General features: G+C 45.2%; 1 protein-coding gene across 1 annotated transcript in view; it reads right to left on the reverse strand.

The window, feature by feature from the left end:
- Nucleotides 1-15,896, reverse strand: part of ABCA13 (ATP binding cassette subfamily A member 13) — a 410,714-nt gene that overhangs the window by 241,698 nt on the left and 153,120 nt on the right. Inside the window, exons 4-5 of the mRNA XM_040354439.1 lie at nucleotides 7,175-7,311; nucleotides 3,104-3,132 (exon numbers count right to left, since the gene is read on the reverse strand). Of these exons, the coding sequence (XP_040210373.1) occupies nucleotides 3,104-3,132; nucleotides 7,175-7,311 (166 nt within the window). The remainder of the gene's footprint in view (nucleotides 1-3,103; nucleotides 3,133-7,174; nucleotides 7,312-15,896) is intronic.

The raw sequence follows: 15,896 nt of genomic DNA on the forward strand, positions 1-15,896 counted from the left end.
AAGTGATGCCGATTGTGAAGGAACATTTAGTCCAAGCCCAATTGGCTCGACAAAGGATTTACAATCGTGGGGCCCAGGTCCGTTCCTTTGCACCTGGTGATAGGGTGTTGGTGCTGGTCCCCACGGTCGAAAGTAAGAGAAAATGGGGGTGGCGAATTATAAAATTAGCCAACCGGGAAGACGAAAACCTGAGCAGCTCTATCACGTGAACTTGCTGAAACCATGGAAGGATAGAGAGTCCTTGGTTGCTAAGACTACCCGATTTTCTGCTCCATTTAACCTGGCTGTCCCTGAAGTTGGGATAGCGGAGACTCTATCCAAAACTCAGCAAAAGAAGGTTAAAGAATTTGTGCTCCGTAATAAGGAGAAGTTTTCAGACCTGCCAGGTTGGGTCTCCGGAGTTGAAAATGACATTATCACCACACCAGGGGATAAGGTCAAGTTGAAGCCTTATAGAATTCCAGAAGCCCAGCGAGAGGCAATTCGCCAGGAAGTAAAAAATATGCTTGAGTTGGGAGTGATAGAAGAGTCAAATAGTGATTGGTCCAGTCCCATTGTCTTAGTGCCCAAACCAGATGGAAGTTGGCGGTTTTGTAATAACTTTCGCCGCCTGAATCAAATCACTAAGTTTGACACCTATCCTATGCCCCGCAAAGATGAACTGATTGATCGCCTAGGCACTGCCCGGTACATGACAACGTTAGACCTGACCAAGGGTTATTGGCAAATTCCTCTCTCGAAGTCGGCCAGGGAAAAAACAGAAAAAACATGAGTTCGACTCGAACTCGAAGCTCCTCCCTAGTGCCCATCACAGTGCCAATCAGTGCCCAGTCAAACCTGTCAGTAACTCATCAGTGCTGCTCATCAGTGCCACCTCTCAGTGCCAATCAGTACCGCCTATCGGTGCCAATCAGTGCCGTCTGTCAGTGCCCATCACAGCTGCCTGTCAGCACCCATCACTTAGGTGCTGACAGGGCGCACACCCCCCAGATGGGGATGGTCCTCCTGCTGCGATCTAGCACTCCATTCCTTACTTCTCCCAGCCAACAACCACCCTCCAGTGGGCTGGACCTGAGCTTATGAAGGAGACCTGCCCCTCACATGAGCTCCCTGCCACTCCAGATCCCAGCCCTGCGCCTCTTCCAGAACATTCTCCCTGGAAGCACGGGAGGCGCCCAAGAACTGAAGCACAGGTGGTTACACCCACTGTAACACTAACCACTCCCTGCCCCCAGATCAAAACAAGCAGGCCTAGCCCAAAGCACAGGCCTGCCTACATTTTCCTGCCTGGCAGCTATCACAAAAATCCTAACTTCTAGCACTTACCTTGGGTAGAGGGTGCTACGTTTAAAAGTAAACTAATCACAAACACTCCTCTTGAAATAGAGCATATCACGATACACAGCAAACGCTGATTTCCTGTCAGTACTGTAGGATACCAGCGGGTGACGTCATCAGATGCGGCTCCTCCTCCTGTGCAGGTTATTCCAACGGCACTTTGTCAGCGGGTTGGAGCCTCGTCGTCACCCTTTCCTTAATAAACAACAGGGGCTACCATGGAACCCATAGCCACCACTGATACAATTCGGGCACAGAGACCTCTAGTGTCAGCATTGGAAAATGTATCGGAACAAAAGATTTAAAACTCTGGTCGTCAACACAGCTCCAGAGAGCTTCGGATCACAGACCAATAAGCAATGGGAAAATATTAAACTCATGAAAAAATAATATTAAAATCCTCTTATTAAAAACATACCAGACACCAGCGGCTATCGGTCACATAAGTTTACAAGACTCCTACGATTACATATATGAAGAATCCTACATACATTTCTTAATCAAGTCAAAAAACCCAAAGCCAGTATAGCTCATTTACTGTTGCCTGACCTAAAGTTTAAATTTTGACTTATTAGTCCAGAGCACCTTCTGCCATTTTTATGCATCCCAGTTCCTATGTTAGACTTTTTTTCCATGTTTTATGCACAAAAACAAAGGAACCGGGGTGCAGAAAAATGCCAGCAGTTGCTGTGGAGTGATGAGTCAAAATTTGAAATATTTGGCTATAGCAAAATAAAGTTTGTACGCTAAGGGCTGGAGAGTGGTACAGGAATGAGTGTCTGCAGCCAACAGCCAACAGTGAAACAGTGGAGGTTCCTTGCAAGTTTGCGGCAGCATTTCTGGAGTTGGAGATTTGGTCAGGATTAATGGTGCCCTCAATGCTGAGAAATACAGGCAGATACAGAGCTGGAGCCCTTTGCCCTGTCTATGTATACCCCACCTTTTTAAATGAACGGTCCATCAAATGCAGCTCACCAGCGCCCATCAAATGCAGCCTCGCAAGCGCCCATCAATGAATTTTTGCTTGCTTCCATTCATTCATGAGTCGAGACACAGACACAGTCCTCCGCCACTGCTGCGCCTCTGACACTATGTTCGAACGGAGTGGGAGGCTGCCTGCTGATGCTGAGACTCAGGTGCTTGCTGCAGAGAGAAGAGAGTAGGAACACCAGTGGTCAGGCGCCCCAGGCGGCTGCCTAGTTTGCCTAGTGGTATCACCGACCCTGGGCAGATACTTATCCAGTATGTCATACCATCAGGGAGGCATGTGATTGGTCCCAAATTTATTCTGTAACAAGACAATTACCCCAAACATGCACCCAATGTCATTAAGAACAATGTTCAGTGTAAAGAAGAACAAGGAGTCCTGAAAGTGATGGTTTGGTTCCCAGAGAACCCTGATCACAATGTCATCAAGTCTGTCTGGGATTACATGAGGAGACAGAAGGATTAGAGGCAGCCTACATCCTAGAAAACACAGAAGTTGCCATTGCTAAAAATGCTTGTTGCCTGGCTGACACAATGACTCTCTAGCTTCAATACTCTCAATTATTGGCCTAGAAGTCATCTTTCTTGATCTGCATAATTGTCAAGAACGTATTAAAGCTAGTGAATCATCAAAACAGAGAGTCAACTGGCATTTTCAGAAGGAGCTAAGCAGTGGCAACCCCTCATGTGTCTCTCATGAGGGTTTATTTAAAAATCATAGGCTTGTGGCACTTGTAATCAAATACTGTAGATTTCTGCTCATCTTTTCCATACTTACTAATATGAAGCTTGTATCAACCGAGGAACCTGCAACACAATAAATACTAATTAAATGATAATAAATACAAATTTCAAAATAAATTTAATAAGGATGCATTAAGGTGAAAAAAACATGAGGGTTTACAACCTTGTACTTACTGTATAGCAGAAGAACTCTAATGACTGTCCGGATTAAAAGAATAGTCATGATTAATGTCCAAAAAACTGCTGATCAAAAGGAATTCTTTCAAAAAAGTACCTCCTCTCCTCTGCTACAACCAAAACTCGCCACTCTGCTAAAATGGATCCTCCCTGCTGCTGGGCACCAGAAAAAAAAATATGTGTCCCCTACACAGCCTGATTCCCTTAGGCCTTGTACTCACGGGCAGACATGTCCGATGAAAACGGTCTGCAGACCGTTTCCATCGGACATGTCTGCCCGGGGACTCTCCGGGGACTTCTGTTCGATGGCTATACACACCATCGAACAGAGGTCCGCGCGTAAACAATACGCGGGGCGTGTCCGCGGTGTCGCCGCAACAATGACGCGGCGACATGGGCGGCCCGCCTTTAAAATGCTTCCACGCATGCGTCGAAGTCATTCGACGCATGCGAGGGATGGCGGGCGGCAGGACATGTACGGTAGGTCTGTACAGATGACCGTACATGTCCGGGCGGACAGGTTTCCAGCGGACTGTTTTAAAGCAAGTCCAGGAAACAGTTGTCCGCTGGAAACCTGTCCGATCCGCCCGAAAATGGTCCGCTCGGGCCAACACACGGCCAAACATGTTTGGTTGTGAGTACGGGGCCTTACTGTGCCCTCCAATCTCCCTCTGCTTTTCTCTCTGCCTGTAACAGGGGATATAGTGGGTTGTGCAGGACAGAAGCAGTAGGCACCCAGGGGGAAAAATCAAGGCCCATGCAAACAGCTACATTCTATGTCTCCTGCACAGGCTGCTGTCTCCATGCCCTGTGATCCCCCTGCTGTACTTCAACCACTGGAAGCTGTAGAGGCAACTCGACTGTACAAGGGAGAAGACTGCCAGCACCTAGCAGGAAAGACGTGATCATTCAGGATGGCTGAGAGGTGGATCGGTATATATGATTGTCATATTTATCAATCCTTTGCCTGTCCTGAGTGATCACTGGCAATCAGCCAGTGTTCAGCGGAGAGAGTACAACTTAAATATAAATGGTGCTTCCTGTTCAGTGTTACTGAGTGCAGCTGTGCATGCAAAGGAAAAGTATAAAGAGGGGACTCTATCTCTTTCTCTATTTCAAAGGTGAAACATAAGCGATCTGTTCCGACCCCTGATATTTCGACAAACCCTCCCTTCCCAGTGGTAGTATCAGGCCCCTTTCACACGGACGGCTGTTTTGCCGCAGATAAAAGCATGTTCATCTTTTGCTGGAATTCAAGACTCCAGGCACAGCGGTCAGCTGCATTTGTACAGTGCGATTAGCTGCGGTTGCGTTTAGCCGTGGCACGATATTGAACGGGGATCCGACTTGGATCCCTGCCAATACCAAGCACTGTGTCTGGTATGAATCTTGAGGGGGAACTCCACGCAAAATTTCAAATAAAAAAACGGCATGGGTTCCCCTTCCAAGAGCATACCAGGCCCTTGGGTCTGCTATGGATTTTAAGGGGAACCCCTGTACGCCGAAAAAACGGCGTGGGGGTCCCCCCAGAATCCATACCAGACCCGTATCCAAGCACGCAGCCCGGCCGGTCAGGAAAGGGGGTGGGGATGAGTGAGCGCCCTACCCCTTCTTAACTGTGCCAGGCCGCATGCCCTCAAAATGGGGAGGTAGGCGCTTTGGGGCAGGGGGCGCCCTGCGGCCCCCCACCCCAAAGCACCCTGCCCCCATGTTGATGAGGACAGGGCCTCTTCCCGACAACCCTGGACGTTGGTTGTCGGGGTCTGCAGGCAGGAAGCTTATCGGAATCCGGGAGCCCCCTTTAATAAGGGGGCCCCCAGATCCCGGCCCCCACCCTAGGTGAATGAGTATGGGGTACATCGTACCCCTACCCATTCACCTGGTGAAAAAAAAAACACACTACACAGGGTTTTTAAAGTAATTTATTAGTCAGCTCCAGGGGGCGTTCTGCCGGGTTACACGCTTTCTTCTTTTAAGCCCTTTTACGAGCGAGGGCCCCCGGGCTTTTTTGGCATCTTCTGGGGGGGGCCCAGGCAGAACGCCCCCCGGGGGCTGACTAATTACAGGATGTCCCACTCCTCCTGAAGCCCCCACTCTCCCCTCAAAAAATGACATGCCAAATGTGGCATGTAAGGGGGCGAGGAGTGAATTAAGCAGAAGTTCCACTTTTGGGTGGAACTCCGCCTTAAGAAGGGGGGCCAATTGCCAGCTCCTTTCTCTCCACAGTGACTCACCTGTTGATGATCTGCTTGTCAGTCCTGCCTACTTAAAGCCTTCCAGCTCACTTCATCTCTGCCTTCGCCTTTGTCAACATCACAGAAACTTTCTCCTGCATTCCTGCTGTGGACTTGCTAGGCTGGCGTTCCTTCTGGCTCCTGTTCCTGCTTGTTGGACTACTACGTTTATCTCTGACTCTCTGACATTGGCTTGGCCGACTACCCGATTCGGTTACTGAACTTTGGCTTGTTTGACTACGCTTACTCGGTTTACCTTTTTATGATTATTATTATTAAACAAGTCTGATTTAACTGTACTTCTGTCTCGGTCTGATTCATGGTTTCTGACAGGTTGTAAGAAAATGAAATAAATGATAAAATAATAAAACATTTTAAACAATTCCCTATTCACATCTGTGGAACATGTTTTCACACACTGCTAATGGCACCCCAGCTTGCTTTTGATAACACACATGCATTGAAGCACATCATGAAGCATTGTAACTTATTACCTTATTGAGTTACATAAAAAAAAGGCATTTATGCACATTTCTGTGTATTTGGCAGCACATTCAAATGTGAATAGGCTACCCTAATATAATGCGTGTAAAAATGTGCATCAACACACGTGCATTACAGCAGCTTATATATATTTGAACCTTGCGACCTCCGCCTGGCAGCCCTTTTAGGCGTTCTAAATGCCAGAAGGTGGAGACAGTTGTACCGGTCATTTGACTGCTCAGACTTGCTATCACAGCAGTCACATAATTAAAAGCCTCTGACAGCAAACAATGACCGGAAGCTGTGACAGCCCAGTCTCTGTGCTGGGAGTATTCAGTGAGTGAGTTCTCAGCACAAAAGAGCAGTTCCCCACTGACACATACTGTATGTGTGGCATCTTGGTTTTAAGACTCACTCATCCTACCATTGCCTATATGTTTACAGTTGGTGGAAAGTGCCTAAAGACCCCCCCCCCCCCAACACACACACAAACATATACATGTGCACTACACACATTGTGGTAATGTACATTTTGACAGTTTTTGAACTGTGGTGCACCAACACACTAAGGACCCTTTACACTGGAGGGCACACAATAATCTGCACATTAGGCATGTGTTAATTGTGCACATGTGCTACAGTGTAATATTACAACACATGGCAGTACTCTTTTTTTTTTTAATTGCATCCATTTAACACTATGGGTAATAGTGCATTGCAACACATTACCGCATGTTGCAACACACTGCATTGTGATCATTTTACCACAATAATTAGTAGTAAACAACTGTGCTACCCCTAGATAAAAATTAAACAATAAAATAAAATAAAAAAGGCAGCAGCTTTAGTGGAATAAACACAATAGGCAAAAAACAGAAAAGAAAAACCTGTACCAGCAATAAATACACAAGGGTTCCACGACAGACCAAAGGATAAAATAAAAATTGGGTGTCATCCAGGAAATGTATCAAAACACAGTAAATCTGCTCAATACAGTCTCTAAATAAATCATATGTCCATATATGTGATTAAGTTGACACCGCCGTGAATCCACAAATGAGTGAAAGCCCACCACCAAATAAAAAGCCGTTTACCAGAGGGCAAGCCCAAAACAACATTTGGCTATAGCCCAGCCGCGGCCACATCTACTCTCTGGTAATTTTTTGTTTCAAAACAAATAAAAAACTCAATCCCTGTTTTATTTGACATACCACTAAAATTGAATGCTTTTGCCCAAATGTTATATAAATCAGAAAACTTCTCTGTTGCTTCCAAAATATCTTTTGAGAGACCTTGAATTTCATTGAAAACAGATTCCTCAATTTTCATTATCTCCTCTTCTAAATTCCTACAAAAAATACAAGACACACAGAGAAGGGCTTGTCAGTAAACTTAACACAGAATCAGGTACATATCATAGGTGTAAATTAGGCAGGCTTTAATTTATCAAAAACATTGCAAAATCATTTGTGTATTTATGACCCCAGCTCCAGCCATTGTGGATAAACTTCTTCAACCATCTGAAATTTATTTACCAATGTATAGGCAACGGTATTCTATTTAAAGCACACATTTTTTTATACCAGCACAATAGCACTTTAAACAAAAGAAGATTTCTGTCTTACCTGTGAAATCCTTTTCTTGGAGTATATTACAGGACATGGGACAGTTTTCTGAACACTGCCACTGCCACTGAACACTGCCACTGTCACCTTCAAGCAAATTGTGAAAAACGACAACACCCACAAAGGCCAGGTAAAAGGATAATACAAAAGTCAGCTGATAAAAATGATTAACAAAAAATCAATTAGCTACAAACATGACATTGGGTGTTGTCGTTTTTCACAGGGTGTGTGTTTATTCAACAGATGCTTGTGATTATCGGCATTAGCCAGGACCTATCACAGATTGGATTGATCATCAGATGTTTTGGGGATTTTCCCTATAAATAAGGTTGCTTTTACTATTGTGTTTAGCTATGACTAAGCATTGGTTATCAATGTGAAACTAGTTAGCTCTATTACCCCACTGTTTGCTGTTTTTTTCTTGCTTTTGTAGTATTTTTTACCAGAATAAAAGGCACCACCTTTTTACCTTTTATTAGAGTGCGGCTGTCCAAAATTTCTATTCTCCCATTTATGCTCTGTGCATTGGGTAAAAGGTGGAGTTGCGCAACTCCACCTTTTACCCATATCATTATTTGTTTGTATAAACATTTTGAGTTTGCAGCTACCACCTATTATATTAGACAAGCGCACTTTTTTTTTTTTTTCCTTTTACCATGCTCTGTGCATTGCCTGCACCCACTGGATTTTGGGCTATTTTATTCACCACTGAGGTACATCATCTGGAGCGGCGGTTCCTTCTTTTTATTGGCTTTACTATTGGAGTTATTGCTTTATTTCCCTGAGACAAAAGAGTCCTCCATCCCCATGATTTGCTTAAAGGTGTCTAGGGATTTGTATAAAAGGTGATCCCTGGTGAATGACATCCCCAAGTGATGCTTCTTGCACTGAAACTTTGCAGACTGATATTTAAGCGGAAGGGACCTCCACAAATGTAACAAAAGTTAGCCCATTCTGGATATTTAACTAATATTATCCACTAGCTCCTCTACACAATAGCATAGGGACACATGTAGATGCTCTAGATGTTGGAGGGCAGAAGGATACACAAGTATAGAGCTAGGATCCTGAGACATGGCATGAAACCAGACAGCCTAGAATATGTAGGTTGGACCTGATCGCAACAGCCCACTTTTTATATATTTTCAGCTTTCGGTGCTCTCCCATTTTGAACGACAATTACTCAGTCATACAACATTATGACATTTTTGTTATTTTTTTCACACAAATAGAGCTTTCTTTTATTGGTATTTAATCACTGTTGGGTTTTTTTATTTTTTGCACTATAAAAGAAAAAAAGACTGAAAATTCTTTAAAAAAAAAATGAAATAAAATTTCTTTGCTTCTGTTATAAAATTTAGCAAATTAGTAATTTGTCTTCATAAATTTTGGCCCAAATTTATACTGCTACATATCTTTGGTAAAAATAAGTACAAATTGGTGTATATTATTTGGTCTTTGTGAAATCCACAAGCTATGGTGCCAATATCTGAAAATTGATCACACCTGAAGTACTGACCGGCTTATCTAATTTCTTGAGACCCTAACATGCTAGAAAAGTACAAATACCCTCAAATGACCCCTTTTTGGAAATAAGACATTCCAAGGTATTTAGAAAGAGGCATGGTGAGTTTTTTGAAGTTGCAATTTTTTCCCACAATTCTTTGCAAAATCAAGATTTTTTTTCTTTATTTATTTTTTTCACTAAATTGTCATATTAGGAGGTTATTTCTCACACACAGTATATGCATACCACAAATTACACCCCAAAACACATTCTGTTATTCCTCCCGAGTATGGCGATACCACATGTGTGAGACTTTTAACAGCGTGGCCACATACAGAGGCCCAACATGCAGGGAGCACCTTCAGGCGTTCTGGAGCACCCAGGCCAATTCTGAAATGTCTCTCCTACATGTAAAAATCATCATGTATTTGCTAGAAAATTACATAGAACCCCAAAAAATGATATATGTTTTTTTAGCAAAGACCCTAGAGAATACAATGGCGGTTGATGCAACTTTTTATCTCACATGCTAATCCTTTTTTTGGAGAAAAAAAAACAGTTTTGTGCTTTAAAAAAAAAAACTGTAAAGTTAGCCCAATGTTTTTGCATAATGTGAAAGATGAAGTTAAGCTGAGTAAATAGATACCTAACATGTCACCCTTCAAAATTGCACACACTCATGGAATGGCGCCAAACTTCGCTAGTTACAGAGGAGGTATAGGGCCAAAATTATTGCTCTCGCTCCAACGTTCACAGCGATACCTCACATATGTGGTTTGAACACCGTTTTCATGTGGGCGGGACTTGCGTATGTGTTTGCTTCTGCATGCGAACACAGGGGGACAGGGGCACTTTAAAAAATATATATATATATTGTTCACTTTACTTTATTTATTTTAGTTTGACACTTCACCCCCCCCCCCAAAAAAAATTTGATCGCTTTTATTCCTATAACAAGGAATGTAAACATCCCTCTTGTGGCAGCAAACAGGTTAAATTCCCTGGTTGCATCCAGGATGCAATGTATATATCTCCTAGGTTCAGGCTTTATGCCAGTTTATACCACTAGGGGGAGTGCTGGGAGTCCTGCTGGGAGGACTTGATGAGCCCAGCTGAAATAGGTGGACTCATTAGGTCCTCTACAAAAACTCCAAGCATGCAGATAGATGTGCTCCAACCTGGAACCAGACCTGTGTGAATAGTCTGGGGAGTGTTCGCTGTGCGGTGAGACAAAGCCTGTGTGGCTACTACTATTAAGACTCTGAACAGCAGGGAGTTAGGGACTGGGGCAGCACTAGGCTGTACCCAGGTGTTAGTTAGGGACACCGATGTGTTTAGAGAGGTCAAGTGACCAGGGTTTATTTTTGTATTTCTTTTGTTTCTGTCACATTTTTTTTTGCATATAGTTTAAATAAAAACCGCACCTTTTTGTTTTCCTCCTACCACCGTCTGCTGTGCCAAATTTTTTTTGTGCGCTGAACCCATCCAGGGGGCCACACACACCCGCTGCCGGGCTAACCCCCTCACACTTGTAATAGGAATATAGCATGACAGGTCCTCTTTACAGTGAGATATGGGGTCAATAAGATCTCACCTCTAGGCTGGGAAGCCTGAAATAATAAAAAAAAAAACAACCCTGGCTTCGATCGTAGCAGTGAATCGGTAGAAGCACCGGAGGGTGGCGGAAGGGGGGATGTCCCCTCTCGCTTCCCGTAAGAACGATCAAGCGGCGGAACAGCCGCTATGATCATTCTTATGGTGTAGGGAATCGCTGGCTGAAAAAGCTGATATCTGAATGATGCCTGTAGCTGCAGGCATTTTTTCAGACATCCCCGCACAAATTCAAGGACGTCATATGATGGCCAGCAGGCGGGAAGTGGTTAAAACTATTTTTTTAACACAAAGTTGTGGCTTTGGGTATGGCCGAGCATGGCTGAGTATGGCTGGGTATGGCTGAGTATTGCAGGGTATTGCGGAGTATTGCAGGGTATTGCGGAGTATTGCAGGGTATTGCGGAGTATTGCAGGGTATTGCAGAGTATTGCAGAGTATTGCAGAGTATTGCAGGGTATTGCAGGGTATTGCAAGGTATTGTAGAGTATGGCAGGGCATTGCGGAGTCTTGCAGGGTATTGCAGAGTATGGCAGAGTATGGGCAGGGTATGGCAGGGTATGGCAGAGTATGGGCAGGGTATGGCAGAGTATGGGCAGGGTATGGCAGAGTATGGGCAGGGTATGGCAGAGTATGGGCAAGGTATTGCAGAGCATGGGCAGGGTATGGGCAAGGATGGCTGTAGCTGTGACTTAAATTGTCACAGAGCAGCGCTGCTGCCATCCGCTCTCTCCCCTCTCCTCTCACAATGTACCGATCGGTACACAGAGGGGAGAGAGGAAACCGGCATCATCACATGACACCGGTTTGTTTACAAGGGATCGCTCCGTCATTTGACGGAGCGATTACATGGTAAAGGGCTCCGTGAACACGGCGAGCACGGACACTTTCACGAGCGTGCACCAGGGAGAGCGCGGGAAGCGCAAGCACAGGAGGACGCCCATGGACGTCCTCCCAGAATAACTCGACCGCTCTGTAGTTGTCTTTCGGCTATGGCGTGGTCGGCATGTGGTTAAGCTTTGGAGATGGGTCAGCATTGTGACACTCCTCGTGTCAAGTGGTTAAACAAATCTGATTCCTTTTAATGAGGGAGTGAGAAAAAATGTATACAAAGGAGTGGCTGTGAATATAGTATGCTTGAAATCTGGAAAAGCATGTGACACCGTTCTCCACACATAGCTAGTGTGTATGGTAATATCTACAGGCTAATGCCGCGTACACACGGTCGTTTTTTGTGATAAAAAAACACGACATTTTTCAAAACGTCATTTAAAATGACGTGTGTGGGGAAAACGTCGTTTTATGTCTTCTGAAAAAAAACAAAAAAAAAATTTGAGCATGCTTAAATTTTTTATGTCATTTTTCAAAACGTTGTTTTTTGTGTCATAAAAAACGACCGTGTGTAGCTAAAACAACGTTTAAAACAACGTTTTTAAACCCGCGCATGCGCAAGCTTGAATGGAACAGAGTGCCGCCGTACGTGCTGAACGTAACCGCGCTTTGCTAGAGCTTGTTGAAAAAACTATGGTGTGTATGCTACGTAGTTTTTTAAAATGATGTTTGAAAAACTTTGTTTTCTTTTCATGCTAAAAAATGACGTTTTTTTTTCATCACAAAAAACGACCGTGTGTACGCAGCATTAGAAAATTCAGCTTGTAAATGGATAAAAAACTGGCTGGCTAAAAGACAGTGGGCCGGATTCAGAAAGAGATACGACGGCGTATCTCCTGATATGCCGTCGTATCTCTGAGTTCAGCCGGTCGTATCTATGCGACTGATTCAGAGAATCAGTTACGCATAGATATCCCTAAGATCCGCCAGGTGTAAGTGTCTTACACCGTCGGATTTTAGGCTGCAATTTCAGGCTGGCCGCTAGGTGGCGCTTCCGTATTTTTACACAAGGAATATGCAAATTAGTATTTACGCCGATTCAGAAACGAACGACCGCCGCTTTTTTTTTAAGTTGTTTGCGTTCGGCTTTTTCCGGCGTATAGTTACCCCTGCTATATGAGGGGTAGCTAATGTTAAGTATGGCCGTCGTTCCCACTCAGAGTTTTGAATTTTTTACGTTGTTTGCGTTAGTCGTTCGCTAATACGGCCTTGACGTAATTTACGTTCACGTCTCCACCCCCCCCCTAATCACACACTAAGGCTAATTACTAAAACATTCTAGACAGGTCGGCACCGACCAACAATCATCATGTCTAATCACTGCATATTCCTTAAACAGCATAACAACAAACCACCTTCACACCCTAAGTTTCCTAAGCAGACGTTTTGTCCCTGCATGCAGCTTGACACCTATTAACACCTCTGAGTATCAAAAGGTTTTTAGACAGCGTTATCACACAATTAAAGGCCTTTCAAAAGCTAGCCTTATTTAACATATGAACAGTGTTCACAGAGAGAGATGAATCACACACATGAAACACCTGTTACCTCTAACCCACAGCATTAAATTAGCAGGGAGCATTAAACTGAGACATATAGGCAATTGCATCACAACGTCCTTGCGACGTCATTTAGAGCAATGCACACTGGGATATTTTACGGACGGCGCATGCGCCGTTCCAAAAAAACTTAAAGAACGTGGGGTCAAGACACATTTAGGTAAAACACGCCCCCTACATCCCCATTTGAATTACCTGGCCTTACGCCGCAACACATACGTTACGCCGCCGTAACTAAGGGCGCAAGTTCTTTCTGAATAAAGAACTTGCGTCCAAAGTTAGAGCGGCGTAACGTATCTCAGATACCTTATGCCGGGCGGACAGATACGCCAATGTATCTGAATCCAGCCCAGTATTCAGAGAATAGTGAACAATGATACAGTCTCTGAATAGTTTAAAGCTATTAGTGGTGCAGTCCAAGGTTCAGTATTGGGGCACTTTTTAACCTAGTTATATACAGTTGCAATAAAAAGTATGTGAACCCTTTTTGAATGATATGGATTTCTGCACAAATTGGTCATAAAATGTGATCTGATCTTCATCTAAGTCACAACAATAGACAATCACAGTCTGCTTAAACTAACAAACACACAAAGAATTAAATGTTACCATGTTTTTATTGAACACACCATGTAAACATTCACAGTGCAGGTGGAAAAAGTATGTGAACCCCTAGACTAATGACATCTCCAAGAGCTAATTGGAGTGAGGTGTCAGCCAACTGGAGTCCAATCAATGAGATGAGATTAGAGGTGTTAGTTACAGCTGCCCTTTCCTATAAAAAACACACATCAGTTCTGGGTTCGCTTTTCACAAGAAGCATTGCCTGGTGTGAATGATGCCTCGCACAAAAGAGCTCTCAGAAGACCTACGATTAAGAATTGTTGACTTGCATAAAGCTGGAAAGGGTTATAAAAGTATCTCCAAAAGCCTTGCTGTTCATCAGTCCACCGTAAGACAAATTGTCTATAAATGGAGAAAGTTCAGCACTGCTGTTACTCTCCCTAGGAGTGGCCATCCTGTAAAGATGATTGCAAGAGCACAGCGCAGACTGCTTAATGAGGTGAATAAGAATACTAGAGTGTCAGCTAAAGACTTACAAAAGTCTCTGGCATATGCCAACATCCCTGTTAGCAAATCTACAATATGTAAAACACTAAACAAGAATGGATTTCATGGGAGGATATCAGAGGAAGCCACTGCTGTCCAAAAAAAGAATATAAATATAATATAAAAAAACTCATATCCTGAGCATAAAAATAAAAATAAAAAACATATCCTGAGCACAACAAAAAAAAAATACGGCACTCATTTGCCCAGACGTGGGCTGCGCCTGGTGCCACCTCTCTGGATCCTCAGCTGCCTGGGGGGAGCCTCGGGTGGGGGGGTGGGGCATCTGGAGGTGGCTCATCCCCAGGTCTGCCACTCCTGGCAGGTGATGGCTGCCTGCCCTCCAAGGCCACGGCAATGTGGCTGAGGTACCGATTGGTCTGGGCCTGCATCCTCAGCTGGCGGGTGATGTTGTGCCGCTGGTTGCGCTGCCTCTGCCTCCCCTCCTCCTGGATGGCAGCCGTGTTGGCCTGGATCGCCCCAGTCAGGGTCTGCACCTCAGCAACAAGGTTAGCTGTGGTTGCCTGCATCTCCCCCAGGCAGGTGACCACTGCAGCACAATTGCCACTAAGATCCTGCAATGCATCAGTAATCTGAGCTGAGGAGGCCAGGCTGTCAGCCACCTGGTGCAGGTGCCCGGCTAGTTCTCCCATATGCCGGGTCTGCCGGGCCTGGTCCCTTGCTATTTGTTCCTGCACGGAATCAGGAACACCACGGGTCTTCCGTGTCGCCTTCCTGGGGGCAGAGGATGCTTGGGACCGGCTGTATGGTGAGCCCCTTGAGGGGCTTCCCCTGCTGGGGGCTGAGCCAGAGGGGCTTCCCCTGATGGGGGAGGTGTGAGAGGGCCCAGGTAAAACAGAGGCCTCCTCTATATAGAGGCAACCCTGATCAAGGGTCACCGTCTCCTCCTCAACCACCTCGAGAGGAGAGGTGGGGGCACTCCCCTCCACCGCTGGATCTTGGCTTCCTAGGGGGTCAGGCTGAGGATGTTCCGGGAAAGATGGCGTGGGATGGCCACCGGCAGCAGATGGCCCAGCTCCCTCCTGCACATCTGTGGATGACACAAAACATTCACATGTTGGTGGACCCACACACTTGTCACATGTTCCCTTCCACCCCCTCACATGCTACACACCGGATAGGGGATAAAAAACACTTACCTGTCCTCGAGGCCTCATCAAGGGAATTAAAGCCCTCCACGCCCTCCAACTGCTCCCTCTCCAGACACCGGGAAATCACCTCCTCCTCCTCCGGGGTCAAGCTCAAAGCACATGGTGGTCCGCCACCCATGCCCCTCTGGTGCTTCCTGATAGCGGCCACCTTCTCCCGAACATGGCGCCTCAGGTCATTAATTTTTTTATTAATGTCCTTTTATGTCCGGCACTCATTGCCAAGGGCACTGACTTCAGTGGCGATGGTCTCCAGGATGACCCGTTTCCTGGCCCGGCTGGTATCGCGACTCTGAGCACCATGGAGGAAGACGTCATACCTCTCAATGGCAGAGATGAGGACTGCCTTCTCCTCTGGCGAGAAATTCTTCTTCCTCCTGTCCTTCGCTGAAACTCTAGCAGCCATCGCACAGCAAAATTACCTTGCTCAAGGGGGGAAAAGCAGGATGTAATTTTGCGCCG

The sequence above is a fragment of the Rana temporaria genome, chromosome 5 (assembly GCF_905171775.1).
Source record: "Rana temporaria chromosome 5, aRanTem1.1, whole genome shotgun sequence".
Lineage (NCBI taxonomy): Eukaryota > Metazoa > Chordata > Amphibia > Anura > Ranidae > Rana > Rana temporaria.